Source organism: Chiroxiphia lanceolata, chromosome 4 (assembly GCF_009829145.1).
Source record: "Chiroxiphia lanceolata isolate bChiLan1 chromosome 4, bChiLan1.pri, whole genome shotgun sequence".
Lineage (NCBI taxonomy): Eukaryota > Metazoa > Chordata > Aves > Passeriformes > Pipridae > Chiroxiphia > Chiroxiphia lanceolata.
In genome coordinates this window covers 62,541,084-62,559,288 of record NC_045640.1, presented here as the reverse complement: position 1 = coordinate 62,559,288, position 18,205 = coordinate 62,541,084, and the positions used below count along the sequence as shown (strand labels likewise).

The 18,205-nt window shown below is 41.1% G+C and overlaps 1 protein-coding gene across 8 annotated transcripts in view; it reads left to right on the top strand.

Annotated features, from left to right (window-relative positions):
* The window catches only part of ARHGAP24 (Rho GTPase activating protein 24), a 214,659-nt gene extending 198,217 nt beyond the window's left edge, over window positions 1-16,442 (top strand). For all 8 annotated transcript variants that reach the window (XM_032685271.1, XM_032685265.1, XM_032685267.1 and 5 more), the window contains 5 exons: window positions 2,575-2,707; window positions 4,932-5,005; window positions 5,792-5,913; window positions 9,505-10,573; window positions 12,802-16,442. In XM_032685271.1, coding sequence (XP_032541162.1) covers window positions 2,575-2,707; window positions 4,932-5,005; window positions 5,792-5,913; window positions 9,505-10,573; window positions 12,802-13,045 — 1,642 coding nt within the window. In that variant the 3' untranslated portion in view covers window positions 13,046-16,442. The remainder of the gene's footprint in view (window positions 1-2,574; window positions 2,708-4,931; window positions 5,006-5,791; window positions 5,914-9,504; window positions 10,574-12,801) is intronic.
* The last annotated feature ends 1,763 nt before the right edge of the window (window positions 16,443-18,205 follow it).

The window sequence follows — 18,205 nt, the reverse complement described above, 5'->3', positions numbered from 1 at the left end:
CCTCAAGGAGCAGGTATTCCCCTTTACAGCAAGGCTTGATGTAAGATTATTCTTACTGCATGAAGCATGATCCTGGCAGTACAAAGAAGGGAAGATGATACTGCTTAATCCCCTTAATAGGAGGTCTATGCACTGACTTTTAATCATTCTTCAGTAATTTCCCTCAATAAACCTGTTTAAATCTTGTATTTTGGAAAAGGCCTCTCCGGTTTTATGCAGATAGTCTCTGGAAAGAGGTGGTTCAGTTCTTCAGCAATTTTCCTTGTTTAAATAACAAAAATAATAATAATAAATTCTTCAGAAAGACAGTCAATGCCAAGCAATCAGAGTTAAATTCTCTGCAGGTGGATGGCCTGTGCTCACTCTCACTTCAGGGCTTGTACTAAAGCTGACAGTTCGTATCTACTCTTTGTGGCTGCTTTCTTTGACTGGAGGAAGTCTTCCCCTCTGCATTTGCTTTTTTCCTTTCTGGATGCACTGACAACTTAGGAAACTGAAGATCTCTCTGTAAAATTGCTTCTTGGATAAGGCTGAATAGTGGCAACTACCTGGGCATGCATGCCATGGTTGTGTTTTAAAAAGTGGCAGCAAGACATGCAGGCAACTACCTGAGAGATTGTTGGGGTCTGGGCTTTAAGTTCTCGGGTTGTACAGTCTGTAAAGAGTTTTGTTAGCCAGGATGTCAAGAAGAGCTTCATTTTGCTTAGTTGGCATCTGGATTGGCCATAGGTAGTATGGAAAGGTTAGAGGCCAAATCTGAGCTAGCATTTGAGATCTCATAAAAGAGTACAGTTATACCCATATCACGTATAGTGCCATCCCCTACATTTGTTATATATGCACCCAAGGAACAGGGTGGGGTAAACACTGTTCAAAATTGAAGCCACTCGGCAGTAGAGGGTTGCAATGAAGAGATTAGAGTCTGAACTTTCTTTAAAAATGTGGATTTGCATTAGTGCTTTGTAGAGTTTCTCCAGAAAACGCTTTTTTGGAATTTGGGCTGAGAATTATTCATGATTGAAATAGAAATGTTTTCTGCGAATTTATTTTGAGGAGATTGGTGATTGGTGACATTGAAATTTATACAGTGCTTTATCATCTCTCTTCTTCTGTTTTGACATACCATACCACATTATTCTAAGGTTGTTCCCATCATTCTTGTTAAGATTTAACTTATTTAAAGCCATTACTGTTTTAACAGATCATTTCAAAATAATGATTAACATGCCTCTAGCAAAGCTTAAGTGCATCAAATACCAGTGGTTCTTTTGAGACACTGGGAGTTTAAAAATATTCTAAATATAAAGTTTCCAAAGGAAAAGAAAATACATAGTAATGCACATTGTAGAAATGTCTGTGCATTTTCTGTTAAGGAAATGAGCATAATTTAGTGTCTGCTTTTTTGATTCTTCAGAAATCAGAGGGAAAGATATCAGCTTGCAGTACAGCTCTTTATCTGAACCAGGGAAAGCATGTAGAACATTCCAGTAAGGATTTGAATAAATGCCTGTGTGGCTAAACCCAGAGATGGTGTCAGATGTAATGCAAGAGAGATTTCTTCATACTAAGTCATAGCTTTTATCTGATTTCTACTTACTTTTCAGAGACGTGCTCCTAAGTTACCAGAATGTAGCTTAACACCACAGAAACATTCAAGCAAGTGTGATTGCGTACACTGAAGTTGTGATTTTGATTCTCCTCCCCATCTTCTTATTTTCAGTATGCCTGATAAACAGCCAAGGCTCTTACTAGCTGTATCCAAGAAAACCCTTAAGCTTCTGCAAATGTAGTTACAGGAAAGCACATGTCATATCAGGTCTCTGACTGTCAGCCCTGTAGCGTTATTTGCTAGCATTCAGACATTTTCTGTTTGGTGCCTTAGCTTACTCAGTACAGGATAGAGCTAAAACCCATTTCCAAGGGATTTATGGTTCTGTGTGTAAAGTATATACAGGTTTTCAGTGTAAGAGTACAGCTGAAAGGCAGAGTAGTTATTTTGTGGGAGCCCACAGGAAAAAGAGGCATGCCAGGGAAAGAGCTGTAAATTCAGATGGGGAAGCTTCAATTAAACACCTGTGGTATATATGGTTTCCTTTAAAACCTGTTTCCTTACTACTCATAGCAGAGGAGATGGTGATACAGTGGAATTGAAACATGCTGGGCATGTTTTGGGAGCGGGGACCATCTTTGGTAGGAGAATAATCTCCACTGTGTGAATGTAATACCTGGTTTCTGGCTCAGGGGAAAATGAAAAGCATCATTTAAGACATATTTTGCATGTCTGATGGGAGATGTTTGTCAACAAGAGCCAGGATCTTCTCAATACCTGTGCCTGCAAATAGGGCCTTATGTATAGTTATAAGAATAAATCACCAGAGTTGACAGAAATTTGCCTGTGGGTATCCTAAGTTCTTTATAGGACAAAAAAGCCCAACAAAAAGCAGATTACAGATAGGATCTGTAAATGTATATACTGCTGATGAGTAAAATATGAGGTGGCAATGGAAAAGGGCCAGTTTTTAGCCTGTCTTATCCTCATTCACAGTAATGTCTTCTTGTATTCCAACCCAACAGCAATACAGATGTGCACACAGTCGCTTCACTGCTTAAGCTGTACCTAAGGGAACTCCCAGAACCAGTCGTACCATACGCCAAATATGAAGATTTCCTTTCCTGTGCCAAAATGCTCAGCAAGGAGGAAGAAACGGTGAGTTGGTAACTTGAGTAAGATGAAATAAAAGGCTGTTCCAGTTTTGAGGAGAGAAACTGGTCATTGTCCTAGTTTAAATGTGTCTTAATTTAATGAAATCTGTTAATTGAGGTAGCTTTTCTATGAAAATTGTTGCCATCTGGGCCCTTTGGAAGTCTAAATAAAGGTGCATAGCATAACCATAGCTATATTTATTGCATGACACTGAATCCAGTTCAAGTAAACATCATTGTAGTCAAAAGCTTTCATTTTGCATGGAAGAGACTTCTGTTTTCATGGATTAGAGTCTGAACCGTAAAAGGAAGGGTCTTGATGGCTGCTGTTCAACTCTTGCCATTAAATCAGGAGTCGTTTTTTTCTGAGCGTTGGGATGCCAACTTTTACTGACTCTTGACTGAAGGCCAATGAGCTCTACTCCTTGCCTGTCATTGAATCACAGAGCTTCAGAAAGATGGAGCAGGCCATCTTCCAGACTCTCTTGAAGAAACAGTGTAACAGAGATGAGCAGATTAAGGGTTCTGACTGGTAACATGTGCCCTGCAGTGGCATGCACCTACTACTAGTAGTGCCTACTACGTGTTATGTGGTAGGCACTACTTAGTCTGAAGACATGAGAAACTTAAGTGCTTGTTTTTACATTGTTCTATGTGCTTATGGGTAATTACATCAACCCTAATATTTTCTTTTCAAAGTACATCCAAATAGGTTTATCCTGTTGATGTCAGTCTACTCCCTTAATTTTCTAAGATGGTTATTTCCATTTAATTCCTTTTTGACATTTGAAATTCTGCTAGAACTGGAGCCCATCCTACCTAATCTTTTAACTAATTAAGATGAGTAGGACCCCCTTTTTAGTAAGAAACTGTCTCCTTTCTGACTTTTCATGATGACTACCAACTGCAGAGGTGGTAGTTGTTCCCGTATGATGAAATGGGAGGAGAAGAAAGATCTGACAAACTGTGTTCTATGGCCATGATGTCTTAGACCTCTTGAAATCAGACTGGTTTCTTCACTGTCCTTTACAGCTTGCTACAAGGTGCACATTCTTGTCAGCTGCTTGCAAAAGGTGGGAATGGGCTGTTCAGCTGTTTTAATTTAAGCTGCTCTTTGCACAAGTTGTGGCAGGGGATCCTTGGAATCGAAGCTGCAGCTGTTTGCTTACTTTGCATATGCCTCTGAACACTGATAGCTCCAATGTAAAGCCACCTGACAACCCTGCAGTTAGTCATCATGTAGTTTACACTTCAGTTATATTAATTCTGTAATTTTACAGTAGCTTAGTCGAGTGTATTTATGTATTTCCTCTGTAACTATGCCATGAAGCACTTTATAAAATTAATTTTGAAAGCAAGATTCAAATTACAGTGGCCTTTCTGTGCTGGAGTTGGTCCTGGCAGTTTGTGAAAAATCAATGCTATGGGTGATGAGCCACTTCAGTCCTTTTTGGTGGCTCAGCAGTCCAGCTGTAAAGCTGTCTGACTGGATTTTCAGTTGATCTTTCTCTACACAGAATTTGAAAGTGCAGTCACTATTAAGGGAGAGAGCTGCACATCTTAATTCTTTTCTTAACCCACAGCCAGCAAACTTCTGCACTATCATGCTCTGCCCATCTTGACTTGCATTTGTTTTCATAACATATTGTAACCAAAACCCCACTGATGCTGGCAAAGTACCAAAACCCCACACTGAAAAAGAGCCTAAAGGCACTGGTTGGTGAGGAGCGTGGCCAAGGTCTGTTTCCAAAGGGCACAAGAATTACTGTGTGAAATTCTGCCTGTCCCATTCCCAGGGTGGGCACAAACTGAAATAACTGTTTATTAGTTTGGTATGGACCAGAACTGGGTAAAATAACCAAATAGTTTCTCGTATCAAATGCCAAACAGTTGAAGCAGAGCTGTTCCTGGAAGCCTCAGCCTTGTTATTAGCAGGAGAAATGGAGCTGCTGGTCAAAGAAAGAAAGAATGAAACAGAAAGAATAGACAGGATGAAACCGAGATATTTATTTATTTGTTTATTTTTTTCCAGAGCTAATCCTTCTTAGCCAAAACCAAAGTGGGTTCTACAAGCTGTTCCTGATCATAACTTGTATGAACACTGCAGCATCAGTGATGTGTTTAGTGTCTTGGAATTGGAATTGGAATTGCTGACTTTTTTTAATGTCTGGTAAAATACTAAGAAACTGTGCCTCTTCACCCTTTATTTTTCCTTAAATCACTTAAAGGGCCTGAAAGAACTGGTGAAGCAAGTGAAGAGCCTGCCAGCTGTCAATTATAATCTGCTGAAATACATCTGTAGGTAAGTGCTCTTGCAAGAATATCACAATGGTATTTATAACTGTGAGCTGACAGACAAACCTGTCTGTGTACGTGCCCTGAAGGAAAAGCATTAGTCACAGTTGGAGGACTGGTGAACTCAAGTGAATGCACTAAAATTGTAGGTTTACTGCATGACTAATTAGTAATTTGCTCTAGCAAGGTGCACAGTTAGGACTTTTCTTTCGTAAGCGGGCTGCACTCTGCAAGAAGTGCAAAAAGTTAGAAGTGAATATATTCTGTCCTTTTTGTAGGACCCTAGCTGTAGTTATTGGCCTTGGCTGTGCTCTCCTGAAGTGCACAGCCTTGAAAACTGTGTATATCTTGTAGTATAGAGAGTAGTTTTGTGAATACATCTAAGATCTTAAAAAATTTGTTGCACACAGTTGCAGTTTGTGAACTTAGAGATAAGTTCCCAGCATAAAAAAATTAAAGTGTAAAAGAATCTAAGCTTTTTATTAATTCAAAGTTTGCATTTTAATTTTATGAGCTAAATAGTTGATTAACTATGCTGGAGAAAGTTGCCATCTTCAACAGAGTTACCTTGTAGTTGGTCCAGAATGAGACTGAAATTTTTTTATCAATGTATCATTCTGAAGAAAATCTGAAGAAGTTGAAGACAATAGCCTTAAGATTTCAATATGTTCCATGAGGACTTGGAATGGAATACTTGAACTGTGTTAAGGAACAATCACGTGCTTTGACTTTTTTCTTTTTTTTTTTTATTTAGTTTTTATGTGTTTCCTAAGGACCTCTTTCTTCCCCACAGATTCCTTGATGAAGTCCAGTCTTATTCAGGTGTAAACAAGATGAGTGTGCAAAATCTGGCTACTGTTTTTGGCCCCAACATCCTTCGCCCCAAAGTGGAAGATCCTCTGACTATCATGGAGGGTGAGCTTACTGTACATAACTTACAATAGAAAGAAGTGCCTTTAGGTTTATTAACAGCACATACCAGTCCATGTAGTATATGCAGTAAGCTCCATACATCTGTTCTGTAGACACAAAAATGTTCAACCTGAATGAACTTCTGGGTTAAATCTTGTAGGTTCTAAAAGGTACTGAAACGTGCAGCATTGTAAACAGACTTTTCATGAGAGTGTTCTGCCCTGGCAACTTTACTAAACATGTACCTTTTCTCTGAACACTTCCTGCAAACATGGCATGTTCTCAGTAAGCACGTGTGGTTAGAGTGCAGTTAATATTTTACCTGTGGTAAAATATTAAAAAAAACTATGAGAAAAAGTTACTACAGGTTCACACTGCAGTGACCCGTGTAGAACCCCCCACAAGGCAGTTGTATATTACATGCCTTCTTACACAACAGGGATCAAATTGTTGTCTGCATTCTGGTACTTATAGCAGTGTTCAGCTCTAGCATTTTGCTGTGATTAAGGTAAAAACATGGACACGACAATCTTCTCCTATAACCTCCTTCAAGGTTTAATCTTTGTGGCTTTCATTCTCCACGAAGTACACGATGCCTTTTCTCGCTCCAGACACCTTTTTTTTTTAATATGTAGGATTTACTTAACTTTCTCAGAAATTAGGGAGGTACACAGAGCTTGCACTGAAAATTTTACCTAAACTCAAAAAATGCAGTTTTCTTAGTTTATTTGAGAGTGTATAGAATTACTCCTTTTCTGTATGATGCTTTTTCTCTTCCTCAGATGCTACAATTCCCTGTCCACTTTGTTAATTTACTTGTTTTTCTGAAGTCTTGTTTCCTTCTTCTTCCTTTTAATTTTTGTCACAATGACTATGTTGTTGTGAATGGAAACATGGCATTTCCAAATCATGTATAAAATCTGTGAATACCCAGGTTTAGCTCTCTGAAGAGTAGCTCAGACAAATCAGAACACCTAGAGTGGAAAGGGGTTTTAATCATCAGCTTCACTTTAATGTCTGGGTTCTCATTATCACAGAGGAAGGTTTGATCATGCATTTCATTCAAAAGGGTTTGCAAGAGCAGGTGTCTGATTTACGTGCATGACTGTGCATGAGTATCATCACACCTGTGCAGTTTCAAGTACCCTTAAATCTGCATTTGTAGCTTTTCCCCTGATTTCTGTACATACTTTCCTCAAAAGCCCTGTGTCTGATAACAGGGGTGCAAAGATGAGCTTCACTGTGTCATTGAATTCCTAGTTTACACATCTTACATCATCTCCCCATGATGTTTTGAGAGGCAAACACAGGTGTTTTTCTGCTTTGTTTCCTTTCTCTTCAGCTGTCTTGTCGTGTCTCTCTTAGGAGTTACCTTTTTTTTGTGTGTGTGTGTGTGCATAAGCTGCCCATCACTTCAGCCTGTCTCTGTTTCTACCTGCAGAACTGCCAGACTGACTGAAGTAGTACCTTCTCTTACCCTGACACTTCTGTAGAGCTTAGCAGCCTGGTAGATAACTGCTGTCAATGTTTTTCTTGGTCAAGTAGCAAACTGTCCCTTCTTTCCATGCTTTTGCATTAAAGTAGTGCAAAAATTGTTTAATAGATTGGAACTGGGGAGAGATGTCACAGAGCTGATTTATACCACTGAAGTCAGTAAGAATGGTGTCTCAGAGGTTGACATTTGCTGATAGGACACCATGCATCTTCAGCTCACCTGGCACAGGGAAACAAATGGGGATTGGGGATGGGAGAGGTGTTAACCATTCCTAAATAAATTACTATCTTCTAGGTTTATATTTTTGAATATAAAAGGAACTGGCTGTTGTCTAAAGTTGGTGAGTTGGTTTGGGTTTTTTGAAAGTTTGTGCAAGAAAGTTTTCATTTTCATGGGTTTTTGTTGATGTTGTTTAGTTGGTTTGTTTGATTTTAAACTGAGTAGAAAGGGAAAATAATGTGTTTTTCCTGTTCTTGAAAGCAACTCTCCAGCCTGCTTATCAGCAGCCCTAGCATTAAAATCATGGTGACTGCTGTAGGAAATGGGATGGATACTACACTCGCTGTATGAAAATACTTATATTTTTTTGCTAATGAGAAATAGGTTTGAATAAAGAGATTTATGACCTCTCTTTAAGCATAACTTTAAGATTTGACATAAGACATTGCTGCTTTGCAATTGTTCTACACAGAGTTAAATGTATAGGGACTTCTAGCAAAGACTGTACGTTGATTGGTGCCTATTGCCACCTTTCCTCATTGCTCTTTTTGGAATATACAGAGTGCTTCCACAGTCATTCAAAGGCAAACATGCAGCTATGTGTAACCATACCTGTATAATGGGGATGAGGAGTTGGGTTTGTTTGATTCAGGAGAGATTTTTTTTCAGAATTCCAACCATGGGGCAATTTTTTCCTGTCAAATTCAGTGGTAAAAGTTGCCTGAGTACAGTGCAATGTTTGTAGTAAAGTTCTGCACATAACAGCTAACGTTCTCAGAAGGAATACAGCCAAGTGTGCCACGGGAGTAACTAAGTGAATTTTCCTGCTGCCTAGTTCTAATGTATGATTTTGCCATAGCAAACAAACAAACGAGAACACTTAAAAAAGATGTTGAGTACCCACGTTGAATTGGCTCTTGGTACTTGTATTTTAAAAGGGTGGGTATAAACATCCAGATTATTACAAAGGAGTTGATGTGAAACCGTATTGCACAGTGGGAAGTTATTGATTAGAGGAGCACAGCAAGCCTCTGAAAGCTTTTTAGGAGTTTAAAAATGAGGTGGTTATTATAACTATCTTGACCTTGTTCCTGAAATATTCTTAATAATCCTTAATGAGGATCTACTTAAAAAAATAGAGTTGCACATCTTTATCACTCTAAGTCCAGTTCTAAATGCTAGTGTGTAAATTACAGTGCAGTCAAATGGTGTGCACACCAAGGGGTTGTTCTTTAAGAGGAGAGGCAGCCATTTATTACAGCAGGCAGCAAGCTGTGATCCTGCATTAATTCCATACTGTGCTGTAATGTGACATAGTTTCCTGGCTGCATATAGTCTCACTGTGGAGTGGTTAAAGGCATTCACATTAAATTAATTCCATCTCATTTTGCTTCAGAAGACTAAAATGTCTGCGTTCCAAAAGGCAAATCCCTTGCCTGCCCGTTTTCTGCTAAACTTATAAATACAGATGCTGTGCCAGAGTAAGACTTTGGGTTTGAAATGATCATCACATTGAGTAGAAACACATCACTTAGAATGATGTTATCCTTTGCTACTCATCATCTCCTTCTGTGATTTTCCTGGGATGCAGTTGCTGTCACTGTAGTAGCTTCTTTGCAGATGTTCCTGTCGTTCAGGGGGTCTGTGAGGCCTGCTGGCTTGGTTTGGTGGAAGGAAAAGGTGATGCTGATGTGGCCCTGTAGCCAAGAGGCACTTCAGTCTTGTTAAACATTCAGGGTGTTACACAAATGGATGCACTGTGTAAATGTTTGTATAAGCTGAATGTTTACTAAGCATTTGTGGACTGTGATGAATAAAGTATGTTTAGGCCTTAAATAAAACAGGACATTCATGACCATGTGCTTGGTGTCTCCTTTCAGGTACGGTAGTAGTCCAGCAGCTCATGTCAGTGATGATTAGCAAACATGAAGAGCTGTTTCCCAAGGATGCAGACCCTCAGGTGGGACCTGAGGTATGCAACAACAACAATGAAATTCCAAAGAAAACAACTGCAGGGCAGCTACAGAACAAAGAGAACAACAATACCAAGGAGACGGCAGTGAGGCGCTGCTCTTGGGACAAGCCCGAGTCTCCCCAAAGGGGAAGCATGGACAGTGAGTCTCCAACTGCCCTGCCAGGCAGCAAGACAAATAGTCCCAGGAACAGCATCCAGAAACTAGATGTCACCAGAAGCCCACCACTCATGGTGAAAAAGAATCCTGCTTTTAATAAAGGTAGCGGCATAGTCACCAACGGGTCCTTCAGCAGCTCTGTGGAGGGCCCTGAGAAGAGCCAGACCTTACCAAACTGTTCCCTGCAAACCAGGAGAACGTCATCCCTGAAAGGGCCGGTGACTAAGATGGGAACACACAGCGTGCAGAACGGAGGCGTGCGGATGGGTGTTTCCAGCACTGACGGGCACAGCAGCACCCTCAACAGCCGGGCCCCGGGCTGGGTGCCCAATGGCTACGTCACTCTGAGGGACAACAAGCAGAAGGATGCTGTGAGCGAGTCAGGACAGCACAACAGGCTTTCCACCTACGACAATGTCCACCAGCAGTTCTCTATGGTGAACTCTGATGACAAACAGAGCGTGGACAGTGCCACCTGGTCAACGTCCTCTTGTGAGATATCCCTCCCTGAGAACTCCAACTCCTGTCGTTCATCCACCACCACCTGCCCTGAGCAGGACTTTTATGCGGGTAACTTTGAAGACTCTGTGCTGGATGGGCCACCACATGAAGACCTCTCTAACCCAGGTGACTATGAGAACAAAGGTGACAGAAGGAGTGTGGGGGGCCATAGCAGCCGAGCCACCAGCAGCAGCGATAACAGTGAAACGTTTGTGGCCAACAGCACTAACAATCACAGTGCTTTGCACAGCCTGGTGTCCAGCTTGAAGCAAGAGATGGCCAAGCAAAAACTAGAGTATGAGACAAGGATAAAAAGGTAAGATGTTTTGGCTCTACCGTCTGACTGCCTTCTGCAGAGTAAATCCAAGTTTTCCCTCTCATGACTTGCACCGGGTGTAGTCACTATTGTGTCATTAGATGCTTGCCAGTGAGTTTCTCATCTTTCAGTGTTGACATACTCTGGTGTTGCTTCTGTGACACCACGATCCCAAGGAGTTTGTTTCAGAGAAATTGTTTGCCACAGTTGTGACATGCTGTCCTGTTGGTGTCAAAAATAGAACCAGAACCTTGTGAGCTTTTTCTGTAAAATATAATTAACTAAATCAGTAGGCTCTCAGAATATTTTCATTAGTTGATGCCTGTTCTCCAAAGACTGAGAAAGGCAACTGAATATGACCTTTCATTGAAAGCAGTGTTGTTGGCTTACACCATCCGGAATTTTTTGGGATTGGGGAGACTGCTGGACTCCTTTCCGGTTCTCATTTCTCTTGAGATGGTGCAGCACCTGGGAGTTAGCTCTGTTCACAGTCCTGTCTCTGTTCTGCTGCTTTGCCTGAGGCTGTCTTTCACAGTTCAAACCTATTAAAGGAGGCACCTTCTTTAATAGGTCATCCTGTGTCTTTGTCTACAGGTAGTGCAGACTCTGCTCACACACAGGGTTGCTGGGGTGGATGGCCATAATGGTCAGTGAATAACCTCAGAGTCTGGGCTTAGCATTACTTAGTGCACACATTAACTAGTCGCAGAAGCACAGAGCTGAATGTGCTGTGTTTGTAATAAGGATTCTTCAGTAAGGCTGTTCAGGACTTTCTGTTCTCACCTCTGTTACACAGCAGCTCTTTGCCTTAGTACCTCTGGCACTGCAAGTCCTAGTTGGATCACAACATGTGACAGCTACTGGCAACAGCAGCTGCCAGTCAAAGTGCAGCACACAGAATGTTGGAGTCTTTTGCCCACATCACTATTTTCAACATGGTATGCAGTGCAGGAGAGCACTTCATAAAGTGTTTAATATGCATGATGACTGTATATTTAATACCACTAAGATTATAGAATCATGGAATGGTTTGGGTTGGAAGGGACCTTAAAGATCATCTAGTTCCAACCCCCCTGCCATGGGCAGGGACACCTTCCTAGAGAGATCACCTTACTAGACCAGGTTGCTCAGAACTCCATTCAGCCTGGCCTTGAACACTGCCAGGGATGAGGCATCCACAGTTTCTCTGGGCAACCTCTTCCAGCGCCTCACCACCCTCACAATAAAGAATTTCTTCCTAATATTTAACCGAAATTTCCCCTCTTTCATTTTGAAGCCATTCCCCCTTGTCCTGTCACTACAGTTCCTGATGAAGAGTCCCTCTCCGGCTTCCCTGTAGGTCCCTTCAGATACTGGAAGGTTGCTATGTGATCTCCACTCAACCTTCTCTTCTCCAGGCTGAACAACCCCAACTTTTTCAGCCTGTTTTCACAGGGGAGGTGCTCCAGTCCTCTTATCACCTTTGTGGCCCCCTCTGGACTTGCTCCAACAGTTCAGTGTCCTTATGTTGGGAGAACCAGAACTGTACACAGTATTCCAGGTGGGGTCTCAGCAGAGCAGAGTGGGAGAGAATTGCCTCCCTCAGCCTGCTGGCCACACTCCTTTTGATGCAGCCTAGGACATGTTTGGCTTTCTGGGCTGTGAGCACCCACTGCCAGGTCGTCTTTACTTTTTCATGAACCATCGCCCACGAGTCTTTTTCCGCATGGCTGCTCTCAGTCACTTCTCTGCCCAACCTGTAGGTGTGCCTGGGATTGCCACAACCCAGGTGTAGGACCCTGCACTTCACTTTGTTGAACTTCATGAGGTCCATATTTATGGATATATGCAGATCCATATTTGTAAATAGATACAGCAGGTAAATCAGCTGAAGAAAGGAGATTAGCAGTGAAACAAAGGCATTCAGGGCATTACTGTGGCCTTGTGGGTGACACTAGTGAACTACAGCAGGAGCTGGGTGTCAACACTTTCAGATGTAAAAGGAGTAGTTAGCCTATTCCTGGAGAATTAGATGGAGCTGTTTGCCTCTGTGGCTGTTCCAAGGCATTTTCTAAATGAGCTACCACAGAGATTGCCCTGTGAGAAGAGTTCATTGATGGAAGCCATGGTTTGTAGTCTGAGCTTTGTAAATGAAAAGGCGTGTATGAATTTGGTGGTGGTGTGCATTTCTGCTTGAGTGAGTGAGGAGTGCCGCTCAGGAGCTGTCTGCTTTTATTTCATTTATGCAGCTTGGAGCAGAGAAATCTCACCCTGGAGACAGAAATGATGGCCCTGCATGAAGAACTGGATCAGGAGCGGAAGAAGTTCACAATGGTAGAAATCAAAATGCGTAATGCAGAGAGGGCGAAGGAAGATGCAGAGAAGAGGAATGATATGCTGCAGAAGGAAATGGAGCAGTTTTTCTCTACTTTTGGAGAATTGACAGTGGAGTCTCGCAGACCAGAAAGAGGCAACACCATCTGGATCCAGTGAGCTTTGAAAGAATAGACTGTGGGACTTTAGGAAGGGCTTGGGGGTATTTTACTGTATCAGGTGGCTGGTCACCTGTCTGAGGCTAGTACTCAACAAAATGTTATAAACCCTTGAAGGAAGGAATCGTACAGACATAATCACTCATATCTACAGCGTGTACTTATCAAGTTATACTCTTTGAATGCTTCATGAGACTACTGTCAAGTGTTACAACTGGATATGTGTATATAAATTTAAAAAAATCACACCTTAGAGAGCAAGAGATGTATCTGAAGAAATATTTTAATGCAAGTCTTGTATTTAAACTGGTAAATTGAAATGTTGTTGCAATCAAGCTTTATATAAAGGCTTTTCTCCCTTGCACTTAACATAATAAGCTATTTTTGGCATTGTGTTACCATCAGCTTATTTTGTATATCAAATGTTTTTTCTGTTTTTGTTTTGTTACCCCTTTTGCTGGGGAGTGAAGATAAACAGATATGTTAAGGTTTACGTGTCAATGGTTAACCCTAATTTGCGTCGCTTCTAACAAGACAGCAGGACGAGAAAACAGAAGTATTCAACGGGCAAAATAAAGCAGTACTAATTTAACAGAAGTGATGGCCAGGGTAGAACTAAATGAGGATATCAAGTCAGCAAAATTGGGGGCAGTGGCAAAGGGGTAACAGCTGCTTGTTTGGGAGCAAATGTGGGTGGCATAGTAAGAAACTGGGAGAGTGGAAAGGGAAACTTAAGGAGAAGTTAGTCACATGACCAGAGCATTTTGGTGCCCCCTAAAGAAGCCCTGTGCCTGATCACTGCAGCTCAGAGAAGGAATATAAACCAGTTGTTCTGACCGTATTTGCATCTGACTTACCTCTGTACTGCGGGTGAAAGTGAGTCTTTTTTGTAATGCTGGTGAAGGGACACACAGAGGGGATGAACCAGAGATCCTGGTAGCCTTGTCAGTGTGATGGGTACTGAAAGAAATATCAAAACCATTATGTTCTGAGTAGAAATTACTGGAGCAACTGGCAAGAAGGAGTAACTAAGGAAGAAAGCACACCAACATATTCACCACTTGTATTGACAGTGTACATTAGCAAGTTATCACGCTGTCTGCATGCTTCAAGACATTACTGTAAGCGTTACAACTGTGAAAGTCCCCAGGCTCACGGCATCGCCAAGGGAACACCTAGAGGGAACAGCCTGGAGCCTATCAGCATGTGGAATGCCAGTGAAAAAGAAACAGCAAAACCATGCTGTAAATTAATCATTTGTTTGGCATCTTTACATACAGTAAGTATAACTGGTATTTTCTACACTGTGTTAAGGATGTTTTGTTTTATCTTTGCGTTTAGGACTGCAAGCAGTATTATTAGAGAGGATTGTTGAGACATCTTGGCTTCCCTCTAGTGTCTCTTAAATATATTGCAATTATTTTTTAATTCCAGTTGAGAACGAATGATGAGGGTAACCTCAGCATTCTTGGTTGTAGCATGTATATTCGACAAGTGTTAATTGGATGTGGGAATTATACTGGGAAGCAACCACGAGTTTACATTTCAGAGAAATATAGAACATTACACATGGTGCTTGTGGATGCATTGTTTGTGTCTGGTGAGATTCAGAGTCCCCAGTGAGGGCATCTGTTGTACTAATTACTGTGAAAATGTCTAGTGCACATCCAGTCTCTGTGTGAATCAGAAAAAGTCAGACAGGGAGAGATCAAGGTATTAGGGAGGTGCATATTTTTATCAGCAGCAATCACAAGATGTACCCACAACGTTGAGAAAAGGAAACAGGTTACTGTGTTAATTCTGATTTTTTAATTGGATGAGTGATCTTGATATCTGATGCAAAAGGCTTCAAAGCCGACTCACAATTTAAGCAGTATCTGACATCTGTTGACATGACATCAGAGTGTCTGAGATAAGTCTTTCTTAACTGGAATATATATTTTTGCACTAGATATATATACAGTATTGAATGGTTTTTTAGAAGCTCATGTTAGGCAGAATTTGTCTGTTTGAAGATTTTCTTCATCTAGATATGTAGCTTGTCTTCATGTTTCAAAAGTTATTTCAGTCAGTTCCTCAAAGAATGTTCAAATTCCAGTTGTATGGCTAAGTACTGATACCCAAGGTTTTTGTTTTGCAATCCAGAAGAAGACTTCACCTCGCTGTCTCTAGAGAAATCACCTAAACAGATGGGAAACTCAAGCAGGCACAGCGAATTCAGAAAATATTACCAACCGTAAAGGTCCATTCCCATCACTGCTCCTCCTGTGAGACTTCATCGGCATTTAAGCTGTGATGATAAAGTTGATTTATGTCCTTAATGGCCATCTTTGTGTTCCTCTCAGTGTTCTAGTTCTTTAAAAGCACAAAGGCCTTGATGTTTCTCGCATTCAGAATATAACAGTTGTAAGTTCTCAGTTTTATGATACCATTCCCATGTGGTCCACAACTTGTTCCCTTTAGCTTGTCCAGCCTGTGTGTGAATTGACCTGTTGGGGAGGGCATGCTGGTGGATCTAAGTGGCCAGAAGATAAACTCATGCCACCTCTCATTCTGTGGAGTGGAAAGGGGCAAGATTTATTTACAGGATTCAGGTCTACGCAGACTGAGCCTGAAGGCTCTGAAAAAAACTATAAGGATTCCATGCAGTGCATTTGTTGACCACTCATAAGGCAATTTTTTCAGGATTCTTAACTGTTAAGGTGTTGAATGAAACTGAGACAACTGGTTTTATCACCATTTTGTGTAATGGAACAGGTCATCTTTCATTACAGGCCAAGTTGACAGTGTTACCTGCTACGAGAGGTCACTAAGTTTCAAGTATCGATTAAAAAAGGTATAATAATAAATTTGCTTTCACCTCTTTCCCACAAATCTGTGTGCTCCCCAAATTAATATTATCTGTTGTATGAATTAACTGGTCAGCTCCAACCTCAGAATGGCAGAGTCAGCCCTTCTGGCACATTGTCTCTCTGCCTCATGCACAGTGCACAAGAGACAATGCTGCTACAATTACTGCAGATGGTGGAAGAAAATCTCTTGAGCTAATGACACCTAGCCCAGCCACAGGGTATGACTACATTACATTCAGAAGCATAATTTCAGGGCAGCACACACAAGCAGGCTAGAGTTGAGGGACATAGAGTAAGAGGGATGTCCTCTTACGGCTATTAATCCCATCTCCAGCCACATCTTTGGAGTATTGGGATGGGTGCTGATACCCTATGTGCCTTTCCACAGTAGACTGGAAAAGTGGCAGACACACCCTATGCCTTTTAAGTGTTAGAATCTGATGTTTGGCTTTGGAAAGCTTTTGTCTTCCCTTCTGTTTGTGAGAATCCTGCTCCACGTTTGGAGTATGCTCTGGTGCAGCAGAATAAATAAACTTGCTACACATCTTCGCTGCATGTTGTTATTTCAGCATCAGTTTTCCAAGTATGAAAAGGAATAAATAAAATGCTATGTTAAATGATATGCAAAACTGGTATGTTAGTATAAGAATAAAGAGGAAAGGAATTTGCTAATATTAGTCACTCTTAAGATCTGTAAGCAGTACTTGATCTTGTAGTTAAAATGGCAGTTCGGAATTTTATGAGAAAGATACAATTTGCTAAAGAGAATGAATATTTAACAAATATTTCTTGTGTAGCATCCCCGGTGGGATGAACAGCGGCAGGACAAGGAGACACTGAATAAACAGGTAGAGTGATTTGCACATTTTGACAGCCCAGTCAAAACAGTGAGCTGCCTCCAGCTGCTGTGTGCTTTAACGCTTCCTGGCTGAGTGAAACTCCTAATTAATTTCCTTTCTTATTCTGAGATCCCCCTGGAGTCTGTCCCTTGAAGAGGAGAGTGTCTACAGACTGTGCCGCTGGCAAATCTGCAAGGAAGTAGAGGGGAGGGAAAGGGGAGATGGGCAAATAGAAATTAACACTACTTGTGATGTGGGCATTCAAAAATAGAGGAAACAGATGGAAGAGATGAGGAAAACAAGGAAGTTAATATACCTGAAATTGCCATGTGTAGGTGGTAGTAATTTGCCCTCAGTTAAGAGCATTCTTTCTGAAAGCTTGTCTCTACAAATGGGTTACTGTAGTTAATGTTGTTATTCTTTCAGAGCTCTTTTAGCTCTAAATTACTTTCGGGGCTGACACCAGTAGCTGGGTCAGCTGTTCCACAACTACCTTCCTTGCTTTTATCAGTCCTGTGTGCTAACAGCAAGAGTTCACGTGAAGAAATTCCTAGCAAAGCCATTGCTGTGAGAGCTGACTGAAAGGCAGGGAGCCCTGGAAGGTCAGATGATTCCCCCTGGGTTACCAGCACTCGGCCTGGGAACAGCTAATGGCCCTGGACTGTCGTTCAGCATCTCTGGAGTAGTGCTTCTCAGGAAATAAAATTATATACAGCAGATGCTCGCTGATATAAATTGCCATAGCTCTACAGATGTTTAGGAAGCGGCGAGAGAAGCTGAGGAGCTTTCCCTACGAGGCTTTTAGAAGCTGTCATAATGTGTGTAATTACAATTAGCGTTGGTGATCTAGTTTTATTGGAAAAATGCTTGTCAGCAATAAAACAAGTTTCTTTAGTATGCCAGTATTAAGGGGGAGTGTGAAAAATTTCTGAGGCCAGAAACATGATCATGATGCAAATATATTCCTCCCTTTTTCCCAAAGGGGTCTGGGATAATGAGCTGTATATGCAATACAATTCCATTTCTTATTCTTTTAAATGCAGGAACGGAAATTTTTTTCTACCTCTGTGTGTACTACTCTTTTCATGCAAAAGAGGTTTAAAATGATTAATGTTCAGCAGGACTTTATGGTTATGTTTAAAATACTGTTATGAGCATGGCTCACATAATTTTTAACTGAATAATATTTAGGAGTTGACTTGGCTTGAGATTAAAAGAGGTAGTGTTTAGCACCAGTATTTTTTCTGTTGTTCATGTGACAAAGGTGCAGTCTTGATTTTTCAACCTTAACAATTGCTGAAATGTGGGCTACAGTTCAGTTGAAAAAATAGTGACTGTTGCATGTAGCACTACTTGCAAATCCCAAACTGTAACAAAAAATGTTCTCCAAGTCTTCAGCACTGCTAAGCTGTGCCAGTAACTGGTATTTTTAATTGCACATTCTTTATATTGGGCTGAATTAGAGAACCT